The sequence below is a fragment of the Mustela erminea genome, chromosome 18 (genome assembly GCF_009829155.1).
Source record: "Mustela erminea isolate mMusErm1 chromosome 18, mMusErm1.Pri, whole genome shotgun sequence".
Lineage (NCBI taxonomy): Eukaryota > Metazoa > Chordata > Mammalia > Carnivora > Mustelidae > Mustela > Mustela erminea.
Genome location: NC_045631.1, coordinates 22,333,036 through 22,354,009, shown reverse-complemented (window position 1 = coordinate 22,354,009; position 20,974 = coordinate 22,333,036). Strand labels below are relative to the sequence as shown.

Here is a 20,974-nt window from a genome sequence, read left to right as displayed (position 1 = left end):
ACCGTCATTTCGAGGATGGAAAGGACGTGAGCAGAGGAGCAGGAGTGGGCTTCGCGGCAAGGTGGTAGAATCCTAAGGAATTGTCCCCGCAAAAAGCTCCGCGAGCTACTTCGGTAACTCAGCTCGCAGCCATCAAACACCGCGGAGCACGCAATTCAGGAAACCTGATTCCACCCACTCTCCTACGTCCGCACTCCTCGGCACCGCCTCCCTGAGATCCCAGCGCCCGTCCCCAGGGGGCGCTGCGCCCCGCCGACCTGGCTGGGGCCGGCGCGCGCCACCGCCGCCCGCCCCGCGCGTGCGCGCCGCCCAGGTGAGGAGGCGGCTGCTTGCCGCGGCGGCGGCTCAGTAGGCGGGGCGGGGAGGGGCGGGGCGGGGAGGGGCGGGGCGGAGCCGGGCCGGGGAGGGGCCGGGGCGGGGCCGGGGCCAGAGCAAGGCCAGAGGCGGGACCAGCCGCCGCCGTCTCCGTCTCAGAGTCCCGACCCCCACTGCTCCCGGCAGCTGCGGCGGGAGAAGCGGAAACTGTTGGGTGCGCCGCGCCGGCCGAGAGCGCGCCGAGGAGCAGCGGGGCGGCCTCCGTCCGGCCCAGACCCGCCGACCGGCGCCGGGCACCGCCTCCCCCGCGGCCCAGCGCCCCGCGCCGCGGCCCCGCCCCGGCCCCGCCCGAGCTCGCCGCGCGCCACCCGCCGGCCCCTGCTGCCCGATCGCGCCCACCTGAGCCCGTCTGCGCCCACCTGAGCCCGTACGCTGGCGCCATGGCGGAGCAGGAGAGCCTGGAGTTCGGCAAGGCGGACTTCGTTCTGATGGACACCGTCTCCATGCCCGAGTTCATGGCCAACCTCCGGCTCAGGTGAGGGCGGAGCGGCCGTGCTTCGCGGCGGGAGCCTGCGCTTTGCGGAGAAGGGGCGCCCTTGCGGTGCGGCGGGATTGGAGGTGTCAGGGGCCAAACTGGAGGGATGGGGTGCGTCCGGACGGGGGTGTCCGGTGGCCCGCCGAGCTCCGTGGTTGCGCCTTCCCCAAGGAGGACGCCCGGGAGTGCGGCTGTCTAGGGGGGTGAGGGGCGTGCCGAGCCCCAGGGCTGCGCCCTCGAGAGACGGGTGGCCTGGGTGCAGTCCGGACGCGGGGGGTAGGGGGGAGGGGTGCGAGGGGTGTGCGGGCCGGAGGCAGCGCTTGGGGCAGGGCCTGCTAGCTCGCTGCCCCAGGTAAGTGATGTGGGCGGGCCGGGTGACCTCATGGAAACAAAAGTAAAGGAAAACGCAAACTTTAGGGAGAGTTGTGGCGGCCACAAAGGCCCTGGGAAGACGGGAGGGTTGTTTTGTAGAGAGATTCGGGTCTCATCCCGGTTTCACACTTGGTTTTCTTTTTCTCCTCCTTTTTTTTTTTTTTTTTCTTTTTCCTGGCGTAGTTCCATCATGTCACTCAGGATGCTATGCAGTAGTGGTCCCTGAGCTGTCTGTTCCGGGACACTGGCTATTTTTTAGTTACTCTCTAAACGTAATTAGACACGTTTCCAGACATCGAAGAGACTGCTCTGCTTGCCAGTGCCAAGATAAACTGTCTGAATTTGACAAGGCATTCATGCTTTCGGTTTTTTTCAAGGAGTTATGGATGGAGCCCTTGTGTTCCTGACATCCTTGAAAATGTAGTCACAACTCAACGCCCTGAAATGGGCTTCCAAGGCGAATTTATTTTAGAAACTCTACTACATGTGATTATTTCTCTCCTGATAGAGTAATATGTAAACAGAACTTTAAAGTAGTTTTGACTTTTTTGTTGTTGTTGTTGTTAAACATTACAGTAAATGGAGTTTCAACATAACTGACTTTGGAGGACAGGGGTGGGCGGTGGTTTCTGGAAGTTCTAGCCCTGTTTCTTGTAAGGTTTATAGCTAAATCTCCCTCCATAAGTTTATAAAGTGAAGATCACAATTTAGGTTTGAATGCTTAACTAACCCCACTTCTCAGTAATAATTGCCCCTGTTCATTTTAACTTAAGAAATTAAAGAAAGCTTTTAATTTTGGGGATTGCAGACCCTGTAGGATCTTCTTCTGCTCTTCTCCAGGCTTTGCTGTGTCCCAGAGTATGGAGCACAGGTCTGAGTTCTACACCTTTCTATTACAAGCTGACCTTGAACCAGTCTCTGTGTCTGGGTTTCTTAATTTGTAAAATAGTGAGGATCATTACGATTTTTCAGCACTTACTTTTTCTGATTTTACGTATTACTGCTTCCAAATTCTCTCGGTGTGACATCTGAATCTTAAACATTATTAAAGTGAGCCTAACTTAACCTTGCAATTTAGTTCTACATTGTGCAAGTTACTTCAGGAGGTAAGGTGGGAGGATCCCAAGAACTGTAAGATGTATCCTTATCTCTCAAAGAGATGACAATACCAATAAAGACGGGAGAAAGGTGGAAATTCCTCTTGATTTAAATAATAAATCAAGACAACAATAGAAGAGTTAAGCTTGGTAGAGCTTAGGTGATTCTTTGCCAACAAATTGTACACACTAATTGTTCTGGAGCTCAGGAGAGGGAGAGGTAGTTACTTTAGGCTGGTTCAAAAACACAGCACAGAGAAGGAGAGAGGTTCAGATGACTTGCAAAGGATGAGTAGGGTTTGTCTAGGTGGAGAACATTCCAGGTGGATGCAGTGGCATGAACAGAGGAGTGGAGGCATGAAAGCTGATTCTGTTTGGGTGGTAGTGAACATGCTAAGTTGTCTGGAGAGAAAGGAGTTGGTGTTGGGGACTTGTGGGTGGAATCACCAACTCTTAGCCAATTAAGCCAATCATTAGCTAATGCCCAGGTTTCTAGGGCTGCCTTTACACCCAGTCACCAAGTCAGTCAAGATCCTGGCCGTGCAGACATGTGCAGGTATCTATACATGTCTCATCCGTGTGTATCCTTGACAACCCTGAGCACTGGCTGCAGTTCTCAGTGCACAGCTTTGGTCACTGTTCAGGGTTTACTTACAAGCTGGGAGTAGTCGGTTCCCGGTAGCCGTACCCTTGCCCTCCTCTTCCATTGTAAATCCTGATTACCCAGGGGGAAAGCAATCCTCTCTCTCTCTGATAGTTTGGATTTCCTTTCCCCCTGTTATCCCTCCAGACTGTTCTAGTGTTTAGCTGTATGAGCTTCTGGGCTCATGCTGTTGTGACCCTTGAAACATTTGTTTCACTTTGCAAAAGGTGACAAGAAACAGTGCAGGTCCCAGTGCTCTTGATGTTGAAGTGTTTTCATCTCCTGGGTGGTTGGGCCATACGCAGTGTAATTTATGGTTGTATATGGGCAAAATCTGCATGTTTCATCTTTCAGTGGATGTGTATGCATGAGCCCGATCATTCGTGGCTTCCCCAGACTGTGGCTCCTTCTCACTTCCGTCAGGAAGGTCCTGCCTTCTGCACCTCAACCCATACCGCACCCTCAACCCCTCTTCTGCTCAGCGCTCTTCATTTCTGGTCGGTGACATAAGGTACTGAAGGTGACACTGGTTTCAGGGGTCTGTGTCATCCAGACCCGATTGTAATTTTCCTGATAGCAGCCACCAGCATAACACTGGGCACATAACACATTCCTTGTGACAACACTTTCCGTAGAGCAAGAAGAAAGGAAAAAAGTTACTTCTAAGCTTTTATGACATTCATTTAGAATTATCTTTTTACTTTGCTACTATGCTGACCTCCTTTTCCCCTCTTGGAGCTAACAATTGATTTTTAGACATCCACAATTGATGTAACTTTTCTCATACTGTTATTATTTTCAAAAATTGTTGTAGGGGTGTGTGTGTGCTTGTGCTGTGAGTCTGGATGAGGCCAGATTTAAAGAATGATATGGATTAGTGTGAGTTAGTATATCTGTGAAGGAGTTTCAACTTCTGTTTCTTACCCTGACAGGAAAAAATGCTGGTATTTTGAAGGCTGCTTGCTTTCTCTCCTAGAAGTCCTTTGCCCAGGGGAGAGGTGTTCTATTTCTTTCTTTTTCCTTTTTGGTGGAGGTGGAGGTTTTGGTGGTGGTTTTGGTGGTGGTGGTGAGCTCCTCGCTGCATTTTTCAAGGGTCTGTGCCCAGGAGTAAGATTCCTACACAGGACACCTCCTGCCTTCATGGTCAGGCCTGGTTCCTGCCAAGAACCCTGATGACCACTTGCACCACCAGCCACAGTATCCTCACCATATTCTGCTTTCTTTGCAGCCACTTCCTTTTGGGACCTGGAACCCTTTGCTGGGCCATTCTTGTACTTGAGTTCTTCCGGCTTTAGCAGCAGCTTTGCACCCTCTCTCAGGAGAGCGAGCTACATGGAACAACTGGTCCTCCCAGTGCCCTCTCAGTCCCTGCTTAGTCCTGTGTGCAAAAAGGAGAAAGCAGGCTGCTGCTCAGGGCGGGGCCGGGCCGAGGACCGCATTGCAGACAGATGTGCTTTTCACTTCCCAGGGCGATGAAATACACCAAGGCTTCCAGGGTCCAGTTTCCTAACTTTGTTGGTGATGGCTCCCCTTCTGAGAATAAGGCATCTGCTCAGCCTCGTATCTTGGCTCCTTGGAAATCTAACTTTTCCTTCCCTCTTTCCTTACTGGTTTTTCTCTTCCATAAAAAGCAGTCATTTGAAACACCGTTTGCCAAAACTACAGGCAACTTCCTCCTTTTAACCGAACACAGTGTGTCTGTTATACCTTTGCTTAGACCAGGGCTTCTCAACTGCAGCGCTTTTTACACTTGGCCTTGGATAGTTCTTTATTTGGGGGGGGGGGGGCTGTCCTGTGCGAAGGATGTTTACCAGCATCCCTGGTCTCTACCCACCTGATGCCAATAGTACCACTTTCCTTCCATTTATGACAGCTGAAAATGTTTCCAGATACTGCCAGATGTCCCCTGTGGAGGGGGGCAAATTATCCCCAGCTGAGGCCAGTGGGCCTCAGTTGTTCTTGCTCCCACGAATATGTTCCTCCCTCCCTTCTCACGTACTTTGCCCGTCAATCTTACTCATCTTTTGAGACGAGTTCTTCGAAGCCTTTCCCAGTCCTCCAAGTCAGGGTTCATTCTACTCTACCCAGGACACCTGGACACGTGGTCCCAACTGTTGGAGAGAATGTATCAGGTTATGTCGATATTACCTGCATGCCTGCCTTCCCCCCAGCAGTGAGCTCCTTAAAGACAGAGTCATCCTGAAGTGGGTCCAGCCGAGGTTCTGTGAGCCTGAAAACTCATTACTGTTTGGAGGGGGCAGGTTTAAGAAAAAGAGTATAAATTGTGAATGCCAAATTAGAGACAGGGCTTTGGGAGGGGACAGTGTAAGTGGGTGGCAGTGAAGCAGACCCATCTCAGGTCCCCTTGTGTTTCCTGTCATGCTGGGCACCTCTGTGTTCAATACAGTTTTAAACATGTTCAATAAGCAGTCAAATACTGGCTAATTGTTCTTCAACCAGTGGAATTCTTAACTTAATATTGTAGTTATTTTTTAAAATTTTATTTATTCATTTGACAGGGAGAGAGCAAGAGAACACAAGCAAGGGGAGCAGCAGGGAGAGGGAGAAGCAGGCTCCCCGTTGAGCAGGGAGCCCAGAGTGGGGCTCCATCCCAGGACTCTGGGATCCTGGAATCCCAACCTGAGCTGAGGGCAGCCGCTTAACTGAGCCACCCAGGTGCCCTATAGTTATTTTAATACAGCTTACTTGTTGGGGGGGATGAGTTAGGGAATTATGTACACATGTGCGTACAGACACGCACACACTCGCCCGCACCACACCACCTCTGTACTCTTTCTCTGTGACTGCTCGGTCATTTGGAAAATTCGGTAAGACAAAGGGTCCCCTCTTTCCTGCCAGGGGCAAAACCTTTGGTACTCTGGGTGGTCTTAGAGCAAGGGTAACTCTGCAGTTGGTTCAGAGTTCTAGTTAGAAGGAGCTGCAGTTAGATTTGTAGGAGAGGTGAATGGCCCACTAAATCTTTCTGGCTTCCATGTGAAATTCTTTGGCAGCCACTTTTAGAGGCCTTCGGAAAAGGACAGCTTGCTCCGTGCCTGTTTTGCACATTGGCTTCGTATTGGGACAGAAATGAGAACTTGGGTTTTGGAGCTGCCATTTGGAGTGAATCACTCCGCCGTCTTGCTTCCTTTCCTTCTCTGTGACAGATTTCCAAGACTATTTTTATTCAGGGTCATTTGTTGACCCTGGAGACTTCTGCTGAATTTAGCTCCCAAGTAGAGCCAGATGTGGGTGGAATCGGGCCCTCAGAAAGCTGCTACTGGTGCGATTCATTGCAGTTTTTGAAGGGCTGTCCTTCTACAGAAAGAGATAAGATTTGATTTTTCTGCTTAATGTGGGGATAGAAGATGGCGAACCTGGTGTAGATAAAAATCCGTTTAGCGGTCCACCTGTGAGTTGTTGGCACTGGGAGATCTGTTGGTTGACCTTCCCACCTGCGTCTGAGTCAGCTCAGTGAAAAGAATCCTATCCCAAAGACTGGTCCCGTTTTATGATGATTCTCTGTCATCCATTGCTGGGTGGCCGTTGAGACTGGGTTGAGCCATTGCCCAGCCACTGGCTGGGTCCATCTGGTGGGGAAATTTGCTGTCAACCATGGCTCCAGCCCCATTGGGTAGATAACCTGTTGATGAGCCTCAGTGACATGGCGTTTAAGAATGTCAGCTGTGTTCATACATAGGTTCAGAAGGTCACAGGATTTAAAAATGTATATTCTAAGCCTCTTGTCTTTTTGTCTATTAAATTCCTTGGTCAAGACGATGGGAAGCAGGCTCTTTTCAGTTCAACTGCTATGTAATTTCTGGTTAAATCTCTTAATAGAACAGTGTTACCCAAACTTTAGTTTTGGGCATTTATGGGAAGAAGAACTGGGAGAGCATTGCTTGTTCGGGGCACTAGGCGCAGTGGAAAGAGCACAGGGGCTTTGAGACCCAACTGACCAAGTTCAAATCTCAGCTTCCCTTTCACTTTTTTTAGCATTATGACTTGGGGTTAACATCCCTAAATTTCAGTTTCCTTACATGTAAAATGACTGCTTTTTAGGGTTATTAGGATGAAATCACATGATGTGTAAAAAGTGCCTGGTCAGTGCTTGGCACACAATTCCTTCTCTACTGCAGTTAACTGTCTTCCTGAATCCTTCCCCCATGACCTCATCTCCCTGCCCTGACCTCATAATGAGGTGAAAATAGCAAGCTGTATTTCCACAGCTTGCTATTTTCACCTCTTTCTTCCTCACTAAGATCCATTTGTTTCGGTTATATTTGGGGGGCAAAATATTCCAGATGAGCTTGGGGTTACCTCGTGGAGAGGCAAGAGCACTGGAGATAAACAGATCTGGAACTTGATCCTGTCTCTGTCCACTTACTACTACCCACATGGCCTTGGACAAGCTACTTAGCCTCCCTGAGCCTCCGTTTCTTCATCTGCACAGATGATGTTATTGGGAAGCTTGGATTATAGCCCCTGTAAAGCACGAAGATGGTACCCAACTCCAGTCTTTGGGAAGTAGATCCTCAGTAAGGGTCCCCTGTCTCTCTCCCCTCAGTCCCCTCTCAATCCGGGCTGGTGGACCAAGTGCTCTTGCTATCCCCGGTTCCCTCCGTCACCGTCACTCTAAATGTACCCAAGATCCTGCTCCCTCCAGGTGTACACTGTTGGGTTTCTGAAAGCCATAAACTTTTTGGAAAAGGGAAATCAGTTCTAAGTATTCCAGAGTATGTTATTCTTCATGTCTACTGTTCCGCGCTTTCACAAAAGTTGGGGACGTTGGTGCCCGACATCCGCAGGTACCATAGCTGGGGGCTGAACTTTAAGTAGAGTCTTTAAAAAAAAAAAATCTGTAACTCATTTCCTTAATTAATTATAGATTCTCTGTGTGTGCATGTATATATTTTAAGTTTTTATTTTAATTTCAGCTGGTTAACACAGTGTGATGATTAGGTGCAGCTGTGCAGTGCGGGGATTCAGCACTTCCGTACAAGCCCCGGCGCCCGTGGCAGGTGCCTTCCTTCATCCCCATCACCTGCTTCCCTCGCCTCCCCACTCTCCTCCCCTCTGGTAACCATCAGCTCTCTGTAGTTAAGAGTCTTTTTTTTTTTTTTTAATTTTTCTCTTTGTTTTTTCCCCTTTGTTTTGTTTCTTTCTTCAATTCCGCATATGAGTGTGATCATAGGTATTTGCCTTTCTCTGACAGACTACTTACTTTGCTTAGCATTATAGACCTTATATACTTTTAGTATAACCTCGTGGCTTTAAAGCTCGCAGCTGCTTCAGTTCTTGCTGTGCGCTTATCACTATAGTGGGTACATTGGTGAGGGTTACTTTTTTTTTTAATTTTTAATTAATTTAATTAATTTTTATTTGTCCCAGGGGGTACAGGTCTGTGAATCGCCAGGTTTACACACTTCCCAGCACTCACCATAGCACATACCCTCCCCAATGTCCATGACCCAACCACCCTCTCCCGACCCCTCTCCCCCCCCCTCCCGGCAACCCTCAGTTTGTTTTGTGAGATTAAGAGTCTCTTAGGGTTTGTCTCCCTCCTGATCCCGTCTTGTTTCATTTATTCTTTTCCTACCCCCCAAACCCTCCATGTTGCCTCTCAACTTTGGTGAGGGTTACTTTTTAAAAAGTCACTCTTCGGTGGGTAGCTGAATTGGGAGGAAAAGATACCTTAGTAGTTGCATCAATGTAAGGTAGAATGTGATTGAGCCAAAAATGGATAGTGCAGACAAGCTGTTGTTTTAAGGGCTTCCTAGAGAGAAGGAATCAACAAACCACATATTTTAAAAAGGGAATACTGTTGGGACACCTGGGTGGCTCAGTGGGTTAAGTGTCTGTCTTCAGCTCAGGTCATGATCCCAGGATCCTGGGATCGAGCCCCACATCTGGGCTCCCTTTTCGGTGGGGAGCCTGGTTCTCCCTCTCCCTCTGCCTGCTGCTCCCCCTGCTTGTGCTCTCTCCCTCTCTCTGTCTGACAAATAAATAAAGAAAATATTTATTTATTTAATTTATTAAAAGATTTTATTTATTAGACAGAGAGAGAGATCGCAAGTAGGCAGAGAGGCAGACAGAGAGGGGAAAGCAGGCTCTCTGCTCGGCCCAATGTGGGACTCGATCCCAGGACCTTGAGATCATGACCTGAGCTGAAGGCAGAGGCTTTAATCCACTGAGCCACCCAGGTGCCCCAATAAATAAAATATTTAAAAAGAGAATAGTGGTGACAGTATAATTGAGCACTCACATGTTAGGTGCTAGAGCTTGGAGAGAATTCAGAAATCAAGAAAATGGGATTGGGAGTAGGGAGGACATGCTCTGTGGAAGGGGTAGAACGCAAGCAGACCCTTGTTGGAAGTAGAGGAATGGCATCTGGGAAACAACCCTTTGCACGGGCCTTGCTGCTGATGCCCTCCACTGGACTGGCCTCCCTTTTTTCTCTCTCACCACCCATGCTCAGCACGAGTGAGCTGGCCCTGTGACTAGCCAGCTTCCATCACTCAGAATATCCCCCCACCCATTGCCTGAACTTTTTTTCATTCCTGTCTTAGGCTGCCCCCAAATTCTCCCAACTGGAGATTGAGTTAAGTTGATAAGAATTTGCTTACCTTGGTGTCAGTTTGCTCAAATCTTTCTTTCTCATGCCTCGAGATCAGGTAGGGGGACGGAGAATTTCATTTCTGAGAAAATATTTTGCAGCACTTAACTGTTCAGGGATAGGGCAGATCTGGGACAGAGAACTGAGATCAGTGGGGGTGGGGGGAAGGGATGGGCGGGATATAGTGTGAGCTCAGTTCATTCTTGGGAGGCAGGCTCTGATGGTGGAAGTGGGTGTCCGAGAAAACCTTTGCTCCATGAAAAGATTTATCTGTGGCTCATCTTTGGGCCTAGAAGAGGAAATGGATTTTTTTTCCCCTTTATCTTGTGTCTAATGACAGAACCTCCAAGACTCAGTCCCCCAGACTGCGTGGTAAATACTATTGGTCATTCCATCGTGGGTTAAAGAGACATTCGTGAACCAGCCTGGGAACCTAATCATGGCTGTTTTGGTGAATTAGAACAGTCTACTTTTGTGGACAGTAGACCATTTTAAAGTAAAGGGCTCTGATAATTGACTTCAGTTGATGGAGAAGGGATTCAAGAGTGTCATCTAGTTCCTCGGTATTCTGCTCACCTTCCAATCTCCTATTGTCTAGCCTCACCCCTGGAAATATCCCAATTTATATTCCAAGCGCAACTATTCTTGTGGGACTGGTCACTGTGACGTCTGAACGAGACCTCCTTCATTTCCATATAGAAGTACACTATACTATACTGTACTATACTATACAATGCTATACTATAGTATATACTATATTTCTATACTATTTACAGTATAGAAGTGAATTTCACTTTAATGAGATTGACTCTAGTAAAGCTATTTTGCTTTAATAAAATGGTTGTTTACTGCTTACTGAACATAGGTTTTTCCGGAAAAGACACAGGCCAATTCATAGTTATAAAAACAAAACTCCTGGAGTAGATGGAAAAATATACTGAGGAACAAACACAACTTTGCTTCCATTCCTCTCCTCCATAAATCTCCCATGGCCGTATTACTGAGATGTGGTTGGGAGGGCGGTTGACGGGGGAGAACATCACTTATATACACAAGGGTCACATCAGCGCTAGAAGCAAATGAATTAGTCAAAAAATGGCTTCATCTAAAACAATGAAGCAAACACCAAGAGAAACTCAAACAATTTTTTTCCCCCTCCGACCACAAAGTCTGCTTTGAGTCACTTGTACAATAGAGGATCAGCTGTAGCGGGGTCAGGGTGATGGCGAATGGCTCTATCTCACACCGCAGCTTTGTGTTCAATATAAAGTCAAGAAAAATTTGATAGTCAATTAAAAGAAAAGTTAAACTCTATTTTTAAAGAAGCTTACATTTAATTTTGGATAACCCTAACATTGCTCAATGTTTTAGTTTTGGCTTTTATGGACATCTAGGTCATTTTAAATTCATTGTGAGACTAGTCCTCGATAATGAGGTAGAGTTAGCCAGATTCTGCCATCCTGGCCTATGTTCCTTATAACTGAGAAACCCTTACAAAAAAAAAAACAAAAAAGCAAAAAAACACCATCAAAATAACAGGACTGTAGAGTATAAGTCAGTACATACAACTACAAAGAGTTTCTCACTGTATTCAACCTGTCCTGTCATATTTGTGCCCCGCTTCTGATCTCTAAGTCCTGAGGGCAAGGACCTTCAAGGAGATAGTGTTCTACGTCTCTGAAGCCTTATTGCCAGGCATGAAGGACAAAATGTCTTTAAATGAACAAATACATGAATGCATAATATTTCTGCATGTTTGATTCCTGCCTGAGCTATGTATTTACTGTGTTTTTATATAATTATATAATCTGATTTGTTGTTGTTGTTGTGACTTTAGTCTTTGGGTAGATAGGAAAATGAAACTATCATTACTCTTGGGGGGAAAAAAACCCCACTAAAATATATGAGTTGCTGCAAAATGGTAGACAGCTTTTCTTCCAAAAGATTTGTAGACATCAGACACAGGAAGCCTAACATCATGTACGAGGAAAACACAATTCATTGGTACTTCGATCTTGAGCCGTCTTTTGTTGTTGCTTACCTTAGTAAATTGACTCCATTTTTTTTTTTAACCAGCATTGTGATGCCTTCATATAGCCTTGTAACTCCGCTGAATGTCTCTAAGGGACATGCTTTTATATAGCCAATCCAGTGATTAAGCCCATTTCGATAGGTGCTGGTTTTCTGTTTTGTTGTGTTTTGTTTTTAATCTTCGTTCTGTGGTGTCCCCGGCCATGGAGGTGTCTGAGAAGCAGTCTTCCATTCCGGGGGGGGCATGGAATAGGACATCAGGCTCCCTGCTCACTTCTGCTTCCGACACAGCAGCTCTGCTTCTCACATGTTGGGGTTCCAAGACATTGTTGTTTGGGAGGATATGCTATCACATTGGGAAAAAAAAAACAAACAGTTTTTGAAAACCACTCTTCTAGGTGATTGTTTTCCATATGACTTTTATCCTTGCCACATACCCATTTAGTAGTATTTCCAACCAGGAGCACCTGGGTGGCTCAGTCAGTTCAGTGTTTGCCTCTTCATCTCAGCTCAGGTCTTGATCTCAGAGTTGTGAGTTCAAGCCCTGTGTTAGGCTCTAGGACTTTAAAAAAGACAGGAAGGAAGGAAGAAAGAAATATTTCCAACTGAAATGATTTAAAAAGTGGCAGCGTGGTATAAAATAACAAGCAAAGGAAATAATTCAGTTATCCAGATTTAAACATGGCTGTATTATATAACTTCTGCCTCCATTTACTTCTGTTCTCTGGGCCTCTGTAGTCTTAAAATGGGACTGATCCTTGCTACAAGGTCATTTCATTAAACGAGACAACAGGTGGGTTGTTGTTCTTAACACATCAAGAGTGCCCAAGTGGCAGTGCTATCTCATTTTTGCCTCCTTATGTGGAACATAAAGAATGCAATTTAACTTTTTTTCTCTGTGACTCAGATCATCATGATCATAGGTATGAAGAGTTGTTTTCATGCCCTTGGGATTTATTGAGATACATGTAATGTTTTGCCTCCACACCAAACTGATCTAAATAATTTAACTTTTTAGTGCATATGGGTCAGTTTCTACCATTTCTTTCAGTGAATTCTCTCTTCCCCCTTGATATCTAATCTTCTCCAGGATGCCCTTGTAGAATGGCTTAAAAAGAAGGAGTTAATGTGTTCCGATGAAGACTGAAGGTTTGAATTGGGTGTCTCAGTTGGAGGGCAGGAGTTCAGAGACCTTTGTCTTTTTATTTGCCCTCCTCTGCTCCATGGTGTGTTTTTTTTTTTTTTTTTTTTTTTTTCCATGGCTTTGGCGTGTTTGGCTGGAAAGGCAAGTGGGCCAAGGCTGAGTCCTGAGTAGGTCAAGTGCTACTCTGAGATGTACTGCTGCCATTGGTATATGAATGACGTATGTGGTTGAACAAACCAAAGTATGATGACAGGATTATTCCACCCCATGGGAACTTCCTGATTGCTCGTTGATTTGTGCTAGGCCCCGGCTGGTGCAGAGTATGTTACTGGTTGCATCCCTGCTTCTTAGTTCCTGTTTTATCTGAAACTTTTACTGAAAAGGAACCTCTTCTTTAACTTCTTGATTTATTCTAGGCTGGCAGGTCCCAAATTTAGCTTGTGTAAGAATTACCCAGCTTTTAAAATATACACCTCCCAGAGTATTATTAATGATGTATTAAGCCTCTTTACTGCCCAGGTAATTCTCTTGTCCAGCCAGCTTAGGAACCACTCCCCTAGGCTGCTGGTTTTTCACTCCTTAGTTGCATCCTGTTGGAGCTGAATGGGCCACAACCGATATGGGAGCTGACAGGAATAGTGACGCATGTATCCAAACAGTCAGTGTTCTTCGTTCTGTTCTGATTATTAAATGAATTAATGTTTTGCTAGTCCTTCTTTATTCTTCATCTTGACAACACGTTTTCTATTCTTTTACCCTATGGTTACGGTTGCCCATTGTTAGCTTACTATATATTATTTTTCTTTCCCCAGATTCTCCATACAAAAAAGTATAATCATGCCATCCTTGTTAATGCCTTGATATATGTTTTCTTATAATATTTTGAACATATATAAATTTTATATATTTTGAAACATGGACTCCTCGTTCTTATGTGAGATAGAATTCTGTAAGCCATTTTCTCATATAACATAGTATCTTAAGCACTTTTCCATGTTATTAGATTGTCTTTGAAAGTATGATAGCAGCCATGTCTTTGTCATTCTTTTGGGGGCATGCACTGGGGACCCAGACAGGCATGGTTTCTTCTCCCACAGAGCTGATAAACCAGCAGGGGAGACATACAAAATTGGCAAACAACAAAAGAATAGTAGTAATAAGTGCTGTGAAGGCCAAGAGCAGGGTTCCCTCGTCGGAAAAACGGCAGTGGCATATGTGTGGTGTGTGCACATGCTACAAACAAAGCATTTTAATAGGAAGATGTCTTGAACCAAGATCAGAAGGATGAGGGCTCTGTTGGGGGCTGGTGCGGAGAGCCAGGTGTCGGGTGTGGGGACGAGATATGGCAGTACAGATCAGGCAGAATGAGCCATGACAGAAGGAAGGCGATTTTGACAGACAGACACACTTGGTGTGTTTCAAAAACTGAAGGGCATCCAGGGCTGCTGAAGTCTCCAGAGGGGGGACAGGCGACGATGGAACGCTGTCAGAGAGCACACTTTGCAAAGGGCCTTGGGAAGTGATGGATTCAGACTTGGGGCACCTCAGGGGCTCAGTCAGTTAAGTGTCTGCCTTCAACTCAGGTCATGATCTCAGGACTCCCTACTCTGCAGGGTGTCTGCTTTTCCTTCTGCCTGCTGCTCCCCCTCAACCCCCCATCAAATAACATATTTAAAAAGAAAAAAAAAAAGGACTCAGACTTTGGGCACACTTGGAAACTATTGAAGGGCTTTGCACGTCTCGCACTCACTTCAGGGTGATAGCCTCCTGAAGTATCTGGGCTGCTAGTGTTTAGCAGTTTGAATTCCCTGGGTCTGGTGGCTGGCTTTTCTGAATGTTTGTTTTTGTCAAGTTGGGGACTAAAGTACCTAGTTGGTAATTGCTTTCTGCACTCTCCCTTAAGAGGTAGTAAACACAAATAAGTCCCGTTTTGATCTGTAGTCTGACAAAGCTGTTTCTTGGAGTAGGCAGCCCGAGAGTAGAGCTTTGTTTTGTTTTCCCCTTTAGATTTTATTTATTTATGTTAGCAACAGAGAGAGAGCTAGGGGAAGGGCAGAGATAGAGGGAGAAGCAGACTCCCTGCTGAGCAGGACACCTGATGTGGGGCTCCATCCCAGGACCCTGGGATCATGACCTAAACTGAAGGCAGACACTTAACTGACTGAGCCACCCAGGTGCCCCAAGAGCAGAGGTTTTGAAATAGTCTTGATAATGACTAATAGGCTATAAGTGGTTTTCTGGGATCTTTTTATTTCTGATCTTATGCTTGAAGCAGGAGAAGAATTCTGAGCCATGATGAAGTCTTTGAGTCATAGAATTTTAATGACAAAGGGAAACCTTGAGGTTATCTCACTGATGTAAAGATACGTGGAGTTAGGAACACAGAAAGTATGTGATTTGTCCAAGAGTCTTCCCTAGTCGGGCGGCACAGTTAATGCTGGAGCAGAAATCTGTATCCCAGTCTGTTGTGTATTTTGCTTTCCCTCTCTTCCTAGCTCTCTTGCTTTGGAATCAAGTAGCAGTTCCTTAACTTCTTTTGTGGTTACTCACATAAAACATTCTTGCTTGAGATGCTCTGAACAGGTTGAAACAATGGACAAGCTAACAACGTAAATAATAAATAAAGCTCTATTTCCACTGAAGGGCAACAATAGAAATACGAAATAACCATGGAAGAGTGCCAAAGATGAGGGTTTTCTAGTCTTTGCTGTGCACCAACGTTGACCTAGAAGTGTAGACTTGGAAGTTCTCTGGCTCAGTTCTGCCTCTCCAGGAGGGGTGCAGAGCTCCCACACCACCTGGAATCAGGTAGAATGCTGTTGCCTGTAACTAAAACAAAACCTGAACTAACCTGCTTCAACAAAAAGGAAACTTACTCCCTCACACCACCAGAAATGCTAAGAGAGTCTCTGGCCCCGCTGGTCTGGTTATTTCAGTCCTGCCTTCCCTTTTGTGCTGGTTTTGTGCTCAGGCCGGTGGAAGATAGTTGCTGCAGTTCTGTGCATCCCACTGGGACGTGGTAGCTTCTGGAGGAAGGAGAGAGAACTATCTGTTTGTCATGTGCTTCTCTTTAAGGAAGCCTCTAGAAGACTTCGGTGCTTTCCTTGGTCAGCCTTTGCTCACATGCAAATTATTAAGCCCAACAGTGGTTCAGAGGAATGTGGTTATCATGATTGATTTAGAATAGTCAAGAGCCTTTTCCTGAGGCCCATGACCATGTGGAAGGAAGTGGCTACCCGAGCAAAATTGGATTCTTTGTTCTTTCAGGAAGGAAGGAATTTTAGAGACAGAATAGGATACTGGATAGGTGACCAAGAGTGCTTCCTATATATTCTTTTACAAGCCGTGTGGACAGAATGGTGTTCACTCAGAAAAGAATGCTCTGTATGATGGGGGTACTTGAAGGAACCACACATAAGACATGTAAGTTTGGTGTGTTTTCCGGGAGCTCCAGGCAGCTCTCAGTTCTCCGTGGACACCAGCGGTGTGTCTTACAAATGTAAGGGTATTATCTACATGGAGATAGTGTCAGAGCCTGCAGGGTAAGAGTTCAGTCCCACAAGTCCCCTCCACTGCAGACACCAATCCCAAGACCAGGCTGTCCCCTGAGCTGCTGACCCATTGGCTCTAAATAAGAGGTTCCCGCGACCCCTTCCTCGGGGTTTGATTTACTAGAGCAGCTCACACAAAGAAACCTTTACTTATGTTTGCCAGTTGAGAATAAAGAGTATGATAAGGAATAAAGATGAACAGCTAGATGAAGAGGTACAGAGGCCAGAGTCTGGAAGTATCCCAGGCCGAGGTGCTTCTGTCCCTCCATACTATGGAATATCATAGATTACACTGAAAGAAAATGGTTGTGTATGTATCAGCCAGAAAGTATGCCATGATATATGATATGTTTAATGAAATAAGTTGTATAATTCCTACCCCCCTTTTAAAAAAAGATTTTATTTATTTATTTGACAGACAGAGATCACAAGTAGGCAGAGAGAGGGGGAAGCAGGCTCTCTGCTGAGCAGAGAGCCCAATGTGGGACTTGATCCCAGGACCCTGAGATCATGACCTGAGCTGAAGGCAGAGACTTAACCCACTGAGCCACCCAGGTGCCCCTGCCCCCCTTTTTTAAAATAAAGAGATGACTGGGATTCTTTCTTGTATTAAAAAGAAACAAGATGAGCATGGGGCATCTTGCTGTGCCAGAAAGCAAGGAAATCCTCCAAGCTTGTTGGAAAATATAAAGAAGATATGGAAACCAGTTTGAAGGAGCTCCCCTTGTCTAAATCTAGGTCAGTTTGAGCATCAGACTGAAATAGGAAACCACAAGCCCATGCTTACATAAACTAATAAATTAATAACTTGAACTTCAATGAGGAATAAGTATTTGCAGAGTATCTCCCTACAAAATGCTCATTAGTTAACATCAGAGGGAAAAAAAATGAATGTTGTTATAGCAAAGCCTGGCAGACACTGCCTTAATCATGGGAGCAAAAGGAACAGCATCAGTAATGGGACAAATCAGATCACATATCCCCCATCAGTAGATGCCATAAGAACACAGCATCATTTCTGTCACATTCTTGCTGAAGACATGTAACTTGAATCAAAGCAGAGCGGACATCTGGCAAATTCAAAATGAAGGGAGGTCTACAAAGAAACTCATCCCCCAAACTGTCAAGTTGATGAAAATCCAGGGATGACCGAGGAAGTATTCTAGAAAGAAGGAGAGTAAAGAGACGTAACTAAGGGTGAACCATGAGCCTGAACTGGATTCTCCTCTGTGGTGGACACTATGGACATATTTGGTGGAGTTTGAGTGGGGTTTGAGAATTCATTATTAATAAACATATCATACTCTGTCATATTCGGATTTCCTGATTTTTATGATTGTGTTGCGGTTGTGTAGGAGAATGTCATTGCAGGAAATAGGTGTGAATGGGTGGTAGGCCAGCAGGTCAGCGAGTCACTGTCAGGTAGTTCAGGAAGAAAGAGGGTACTTGAAAAAAACTTTTTTTGTAAGTTTGAGATTGCTTTAAAAAAAAAAAGTGACTTCTACCTAAACATCAAATGGATTCCCAAGGGATGTAGTGAGTCTCTGGTTATGGGGATTTATTGAAATAAAAGTGGGAAGTTCACTCACCAAGGTTGTTGTAAAGGGGTTTTCATGTACCTGGAAGATTGGTTTACATGGCCTCTGAAGCGCTAAATGCTAGGATTCTGGGTGTCTCTCTATGTATTTTAAAGTGACAGTTGAATTTATTAAATACATTTCTACCTTCAGTTACTACAGATCCAAGGAGATTGCCCTCTCATACCAATCAGTAGATATTATTTAAAACTATTTACTAGAGACTATACACTAAGGACCCTCTATAACTCCCTACAAGATGTTCATGATGTAATTGGATAAAAGGGGCATTGGCATAAAAAAGCATATGACCCCCACTGTGTCATATAGAATAGAAGCCAGGTCGTAGGTGCCAATGTGGTGCAGTTCAGACCAGGACGATGTTTCTTCTAAGCTTTGGGGATTAAGGGAGGCCTCTCTGGGGCTGAGTGTTGGAGCTTGAGTAAGACTGAGGTGTGCGTGATGTAAGAACTCAGGGAAGAGCATTCCTTGCAGAGCTCCTCTGCGAACGGGCATGGTGTGTTCAGGGACCAGGAGAAGACAAGTCTGACAGGTTTGGAGGGTTCATAGAGGAGAGCTCTGCTTTCACTTCGGTATAGTTAGGGAGACAAGACTAGCTTCCAAAGAAGGGAAAATGGGGAGGAAACATGATTGGGACGGCTCTGAGACGCAAGGCCACTGTGTGTTACGTGGTTTCTCAGTTAAATTCATTCATCTCTTTTAATCTATTTGGTTCTACAAGTTGAGTGTTATACTCATTATACAGATGTGAAACATGTATTCAAAGAGAGAAAATGACTTTCTCAAAGTCAGGCATGGGCGTGAGAGCAAAGCCCATCCCCTTTCTCCTAGCCCTGCGGCTGCTTGTGTGTGGAAAGGAGCAGGGGCAGTGACCGAGACTGAGGGCACTGGCTGCATATGTGGATGTTGAAAACAGTATTGGGAAAGGAGAATGCCTCTCATGTTGAGATCGAGGTGCCCGTGGGACCCATGCGCCATGTGTAGATGATCAAAGAGCATAAAGAGCGAGTTAAGGGCCATGGACTGAACCCCAAGGAAATGTCTAAGGACAGTGAGAAGAGGCACCCTGACAGGAACCTGAGATGGAGCATCCGGGAGGTGGGAAGAAGATAGCAGCAGAGTGTGATTTCGAGACGTCAAGAGCAGAGGGGCGTGGGCAGTGGAGGTGAGCCCTCCAGAGGTCGAGGAAGGAGTCCAGTAGCTACAGTGCCACGGAGTGGCTTTAGTTGATGGGTAGAGGTAGAAAATGGTAGTAGTAGGTTAAACAGTGAGTGTGGAGGGAGTGAAGAAGGAATCAGTGAGCGGTGGTAGAGCTTTCAAGAAGTTTGTTCTGAGGGAAGGAAAGAGGCCACAGCTACAGGAGGTTGTAGATGGTTTTTTGCTTTTCTTTTCCTCCTTCCTTCCCTCCTTCCTGTCCACCCTCTCCCCGCTTCCTTCTTTCCTTCCTTAAGATTTATTTATTTATTTGAGGGAGTGTGAGTGAGCAGGAGTCCCGAGAAGGAGAGAGGATCCTAACAGACTCCCCGCAAAGTGTGGAGCCCCCCATAGGGCTTGATGTCACGATCCTGAAATCATGACCTGAGCTGCCGAAATCAAGAGTCAGATGCTTAACCAACTGAGCCACCCAAGCACTCCTCTTTCTTTGTTTCTTAAGTGAGCTCACACCCAGCATGGGGCTGGAACTTACAGCCTAGAGATCAAGAATCGCAGGCTCTTGGACTAAGCCAGCCAGGGGCCCCTGCTGTTCTGTTATCTTGAAGCATGCAGAGTTGAATGTGAATAAATTCTGGTGGGAAGGAGTCAGGAGAGAGGGAGAGAGAGACTTGAGAGAAGAGAGAGTCTAAATACAAAGACCCCTGAGGGGATGTGATAAGCCTGCTGGAATTGGGAGAAGCAGTGGTGGCTGGGGAGAGGAAGGAGGCACCCGTTTGTTTAAATTTTCTCTCACTCTCTCCTCATCATACATCGGAAGCCTCTGTGTGCCCATGCATGTGGCCTCTTCGACCAAAGCAGGGCTGCGTGGTCCATGCCATTTCCAGAAAACATCTGTGAATCGCATCGGCATGCACATTTGAAGTGATGGCAACTCATTCTGTTTAAAGTTGCTCAGTGCAGGGCTGCCTGTGTCATGCTATTTGTTCTGAGATGTCATCCACAAAAACAGGTGTAAAAGGAGAATGAGTGTGCCCCAAAGCAGGGAAAGCTAGTCCTGCAGCCTGCCCCAGTGTGGGGCAGCGAGTGTGAGCCACACTTCTCAGAGCTGATGACATTTTGCCACATGCACTGTTTACTCTGACATGGCCTCCCTTTGTGCTGTTTAGTTTGGGTTCTGAAGAATTGTTTTGATCTGTAATCGTTGACAGATTTTTTGGGGGGGGGGCCGTATGAAGCTGGCAAAAAAACAAAACCAAAAAACAAAACCAGTTCTAGACCTGCAGTGTAGAAATAAGAGGAAGGTGTTTCGTTAGATGCTGAAATGCTGTAAGGAGGAAGAGCACAACCTGAGGAAAACACACATTTTCATTAGTGGTGGGATAGAGAAATAAATTGTAGGATTCATACGATAGAATAATGGGACGGCCTCAAAGAGGAACGCAGTACAACTGCACACATCAGTATAAATTAACTCACAATCGTAATACCGAGTGAAAGAAGCCAGCCACGAAACAAAACCTGCTGTGCTTTGTCTAGATAAGATTCAAAAACGAGCCACACAAATCTACGGCATGAGAAGTCAGGATAGTGGTTATTTTTGGAGAGGAGAAAAAGAACTGGTTAGGAGGAGGAGGGCTTCTGGGGGTGCTGGTCATGGTCTTGACACAGGAGCGTCACACAGGTACGTTCACCTCCGTAATTCATCAAGTTGTGCATTCACAATTTTTGCCCTTTTATGTTCATATTACACTTAAGTGGAATAGGTTAAAAAATGATTGAGGAAATAGTATAAAAATCAGCAAGCAATCAAGAGTTGATGAAAGCCCTTTGAAACGTGTTTTTAAAAATGATTGCGGAGGGCGCCTGGGTGGCTCAGTGGGTTAAGCCGCTGCCTTCAGCTCAGGTCATGATCTCAGGGTC

The 20,974-nt window shown here is 46.0% G+C and overlaps 1 protein-coding gene across 2 annotated transcripts in view; it reads left to right on the top strand.

Moving 5' to 3' along the window:
* Nucleotides 1–440: 440 nt before the first annotated feature.
* MYO1D (myosin ID) overlaps nt 441–20,974 on the top strand; it is a 341,727-nt gene continuing 321,193 nt past the window's right edge. Inside the window, exon 1 of one of the 2 annotated variants that reach the window (XM_032319642.1) lies at nt 441–850. In XM_032319642.1, the coding sequence (XP_032175533.1) occupies nt 756–850 (95 nt within the window). In that variant the 5' untranslated portion in view covers nt 441–755. The remainder of the gene's footprint in view (nt 851–20,974) is intronic. The other variant, XM_032319643.1, reaches the window with a different exon arrangement.